The sequence below is a fragment of the Habropoda laboriosa genome, unplaced genomic scaffold (assembly GCF_001263275.1).
Source record: "Habropoda laboriosa isolate 0110345459 unplaced genomic scaffold, ASM126327v1 scaffold648, whole genome shotgun sequence".
NCBI classification, from domain to species: domain Eukaryota; kingdom Metazoa; phylum Arthropoda; class Insecta; order Hymenoptera; family Apidae; genus Habropoda; species Habropoda laboriosa.
Window position 1 is genome coordinate 615,670 of NW_017100857.1, and position 5,225 is coordinate 620,894.

At 37.3% G+C, this 5,225-nt stretch overlaps 1 protein-coding gene across 3 annotated transcripts in view; it reads right to left on the reverse strand.

Moving 5' to 3' along the window:
• Positions 1 to 5,225, reverse strand: part of LOC108577440 (sodium/potassium-transporting ATPase subunit alpha) — a 185,768-nt gene that overhangs the window by 5,818 nt on the left and 174,725 nt on the right. Inside the window, exon 7 of one of the 3 annotated variants that reach the window (XM_017940586.1) lies at positions 1,617 to 1,711. The exons of the other annotated variants lie outside the window; for them this stretch is intronic. Coding sequence (XP_017796075.1) covers positions 1,617 to 1,711 — 95 coding nt within the window. The remainder of the gene's footprint in view (positions 1 to 1,616; positions 1,712 to 5,225) is intronic. 3 annotated transcript variants of the gene reach the window in all.

The following is a 5,225-nucleotide window of genomic DNA, read 5'->3' on the forward strand; positions in this document are numbered from 1 at the left end:
CTGCTACCTAATTTATAGGTACTTGCTTGTGCTATCACTAATCAACTAATCTTTCCTAGAGACATGTTACTGCCTGGTTGAGGCGTAGAGTGTCAACCGATTTCTTTTCATTTCTCGTTTCAACGGTAAAATTTCGAAATTGCAATTTTTGCAAATTCCAGCTAAACGCACGATTCTATTTGTTACATAATTATCATATTGTACAGCGGATGAATAAAGTTAGCGCAGAAATGATTTTACGTTAATTTTCGCAATTTCGCAATTTTACCACAGAAACGACCATGTGTTTACTTTTTTTTTTTTTTTTTTTATCAATTTTATTCAATTCTTTCTAGCATTTCTCTGACAAATCTCTCGGTTAGATTGACAATTGTACTTTATGGAATTTTACGTGTCACTGTAACGGAATTTTCATTGATCTTTTCCAATTTCTTTTCCTTTTATTTGTTTAAAGTGTTGTTTGAACTTTGCTCGCGGTGTACAATTCTCCGAGTGTATTCTTCTTCTTCTTAAATATCATTTCTTCTTGTTTCTTTGAACAGAGTGCAGACGAAAGTGCACACAATAAAACGATAAAAAAAAAAATACAACACTTTATCATTGTCGCGTGCAGAACAAAATAAAGATCAAGCGAGTGACCATCGAGACAATGAGAGATCTGTAGTTCAGAAACAAACGTACGACTTCGACATTTCAGTAGACACTCTGTCAATGATGTGTAACAATCATGTTTAAAGTATGTTACAGCGTTCGTGTCAGAGAGGCTAAGGACGTGTTAAAGAAATGATTATCATCGAACAATCGCAATTTCACTTTTGCCGATTTATCTGGAGGCACGAGCTGCTCGAAAGAGAGAAAAATTCGAGCTGCGGATTTCGTGTAATTCCAGAGTTCAATGTAATTAACACCGACTAAAGAGAAAACATTTCAGACTGAACAAGATCAACAAATTCCCGAAAATAATCAGTACTGATAAAAAGAATAATAATCGCTAGAGTATCGTTTCACGGTAATCTTCAATCTCTAAAAAATAATTCATACCCAATCTTTCGAAAAGAACCAATAAAACTACTGAAAAAATGAGAGATTGAAATTAAAAAAAAAAAAACCAAAGAATCAACCCAAATTATCTTAGCCTCGTGACACTCTCGTGTATAGGTAACCCTCGTATAACACAGCACAAACTGTGAGAACAAACTTTCGATACACGCTAAAAATCTCAGGAACCTTCGTGTAACACCGAGTAATTTAATTTAACCCTTTAGCGACCGAATTACACTTTTTCGAAAAATCTATCACAGCCTCTGCAATACTGAATTAAGAGAAAGGAAAATACAAAATTGAAATAAATTTTTATTCCGGCACTCAAGTCAGATATATAAGACTCTCAATGGTGACGAAAGGGTTAAAATAGAATTTCCTTAGGGAGCGACATTGAAATTTTCATCGCGACACACGATACGGTTACCTGTACGCGACAATTGTACGTGTCTGGTGTGTCTGTACGTTGCGTGTACGTGTCGTTGTTAATCGTTAATGTATTTGCGTCTGCAGCATGGAAAATGAGTGCATTTGGATTTCGCTAGGTTTCTCTGGTGGGTAGCTGGGAGACCCACCTTCGGTTGACAAGATTGTCTCTGTAAGGATCGCGGGGCTGCCGTTTCATAATGTCCGACTCCGGTGCCTCGTAAGCTAGCGAGATGGCCGGCACCTGCCATCCACCATTGATTAGAAAAAAACGTGTACCAAGCACCCCGTACACCGTACAAAGTAATATAGATAATAATATACACATGTATGCATATTTACATTATATGTACAATATTAGAATCGTACGTCGGTGCTATCGAAAGATGCAGGAAGTTCGCGTGATATCTAGGAGCTTCTCCTCGACCCTTTGAAATCTTAGAAACGTATTTTCTTTTTTTCTTTTTGTCAAGGGTCGAAAGTTCGACAGCGGACCATTAGCGGAGTGTTACGGTGAAAGTTAATGGAAAATATTCGACTCTCTGTTTCGGGGAAAAAATGACAATTCTTCAGTTCAGGATTCGACTAAATTTTGATCGATTACTCGTGGCAGATAATTGTTTGGAAAGATTGATTTTTTGTCGGTTGACAGTTCTGTTGCAGTGCTTTTAGAAGAATTGGTTACGCGAAAGGGAAGGAAGATTCAGATTTCGAAAAGTCAATTTTCGATCCTTCAGGATCTACGTTGTATTTCAAATTTCCCGCTCTTTCGTGCACACTGAGTACGGAAAATTCAAGCTTCATTTCTGTTAGTATCTTCAAGCATGTGCCCCCAAATGCACAGAGAGACGTGTCGTTTTGTATAAAAAGACGTTTAAAAAGCTTCTCGAGAGGAGTTAGGGAATTAAACGAAAAATTTGAAAGTTCGATCATCGATTTCGAGCGCGTGAGTGAATTGACAGAAAAAGAAAATTCAGCTCTCTGTTGCATAAGGGAGCTTGGAACAACCTTATTCCTCCCCTGTTATCATTATACAGAATGCACATTGGCCCAGACAGAGATAGACAAGAGATGTCCCGGCAGCTTAGCGACAAATTTCGTTCTGGCAAAAAAAAATATTGGAGAAAAAAAAAAAAGAAAAGAAAATGAAACGGGCATCTCTGGCGGTATAATAGGTAAAAAATTTGTTTTCGCCCGGTCGTTCAGCGGCCGTTAGAAAGTTGCCAGTCGCAGAAGTGGTAGAAGGCAGCGGCGGTAGGCAGCGCATTACAGAATAAAATGTGATAGGACTGTAAAGAATAAAAAACTGCAAAGAAGAAATCATGACGCCTAAAAAAATGGTACAAAGGTGCCACATTCTCGTGATTCCTCCTATACTTGATCCGTTTTCATAATCTTTCCTTCATTCTCTACCATTAACTATCGTGTCTTTTACTTCATTTTTTCTTCGCATCGTCGTTTCAGTTTTCTCTTTATCGTTTCGTAGCGTTTCGTTCGTCACAGGTTGAAATCGGTTCGTTTGGACGATTTTCGTGACCATCAAACAAGTAGATAGTAATATACGTTCACTGCGGATATTTATGCAATTAAAATGTTATCAAAAATTGCAAAATACGTGGAAGTAACGTTACAATCTCAACCAAGCAGAAGTGAAGATTCTACATGTTGAAATACTACAATTTCTTCGCTTAACACTTATGCTATCGTTAGAAAATCGTAGGACACGTGGACACCATAAAAATTCCGGTGAAAATCTCGTGTTTGTCTGAGAGTTACGAATTGGTGGCACACGATACGTTTCTCACGATTTTATAGTGACAGCCAACGTGTTAACAGCGGAGGCGTTAACGACTCCTCCTTCTTCCCCCCACTCTCTGCCCCTGACTCCGCCCACAACACCTCCTCTACTCCCACTCTCCATCCACAAGCTTCACTTTCGCTCGGTCCAGCTATACATCTGTCTATGCATCAGCTTACGTAGCTCGACAGACTTTAACGTTATCCTCACACATTTTCCACGTATTTCCATATACTATACTACAATTGCATAAACATTCGCAGTCTAGTAACTAGGTAAGTAGGTAAGTAGGTGAATATAGGTAGTAGTATAAAGTACAGAGGTAGCAGCGGCAACAGCTCTGTGATAATAGAATAATAAAGAAACAGTAATGATAGTAAAAAAAGGTTCTCGTCGCTATTTCTTTTTTTTAGTAGTAATAGTAATAAATATGCTGGCGTGTGTGAGATCGTGACGGCGTATAGTTATATAGTAAAAAATAGTAAAAAGTAGTATTGAAAGAGAGAAGTGTGGTGAACAATATAGTGATAGATATAGAGGAATTAATATCGAAGGGGGAGAAAAAAAGTAACTATAATATATCCATGGTGGATCGATTACGATGATGGTAAGAGGCAGAGAGACAGAAAGAGAGAAAGAGAGAGAGAGAGAGAAAAGAGGGTCAACGATAGTAGACACGTGGACACCATAAAAATTCCGGTGAAAATCTCGTGTTTGTCTAAGAGTTACGAATTGGTGGCACACGATAAGTTTCTCACGATTTTATAGTGACAGCCAACGTGTTAACAGCGGAGGCGTTAACGACTCCTCCTTCTTCCCCCACTCTCTGCCCCTGACTCCGCCCACAACACCTCCTCTACTCCCACTCTCCGTCCACAAGCTTCACTTTCGCTCGGTCCAGCTATACATCTGTCTATGCATCAACTTACGTAGCTCGACAGACTTTAACGTTATCCTCACACATTTTCCACGTATTTCCATATACTATACTACAATTGCATAAACATTCGCAGTCTAGTAACTAGGTAAGTAGGTAAGTAGGTGAATATAGGTAGTAGTATAAAGTACAGAGGTAGCAGCGGCAACAGCTCTGTGATAATAGAATAATAAAGAAACAGTAATGATAGTAAAAAAAGGTTCTCGTCGCTATTTCTTTTTTTTAGTAGTAATAGTAATAAATATGCTGGCGTGTGTGAGATCGTGACGGCGTATAGTTATATAGTAAAAAATAGTAAAAAGTAGTATTGAAAGAGAGAAGTGTGGTGAACAATATAGTGATAGATATAGAGGAATTAATATCGAAGGGGGAGAAAAAAAGTAACTATAATATATCCATGGTGGATCGATTACGATGATGGTAAGAGGCAGAGAGACAGAAAGAGAGAAAGAGAGAGAGAGAGAGAAAAGAGGGTCAACGATAGTTTCTAATAATACTGATGTAACTAGGACAGCGATAATAATAATAATATCGATGATAATGATCACAGTAACGCTGACAGGTAAATAGTAACGATAATAACGATAATTACCAAGGGGATGAATATTAAATATATATATATATAGACATATGTGTTTATATAATACGACTATAATATCGATCTATGTAGACAATTATATACAAAATAGAATCGAGATTCAACTAGCTATGGCTTTGAATTGGGCGAGCATCGTCGATTCGAAGCAATCTCTGTTATTGAACCTTTCGATTATTCATAAAGTGGGTTAACACGTTTTATCACATACACGTAACGCCTATTTTTTTTATTATTTTCTTTTCTAATAAAATAGAAGCATATATAGATAAGTATATTTTTAAGGTTGAAGCAAGACAAGCAAAGTTTGAGAATCTTTCAAGCGGTGATAGATAGAAGAAAAATTGGTGAGATTGGAAAAAATTTGGTGCAATTTTTGTAACATTTTGTCTTTTAATTGGAATTTTTCAAAGATTTAAATGAAAAAA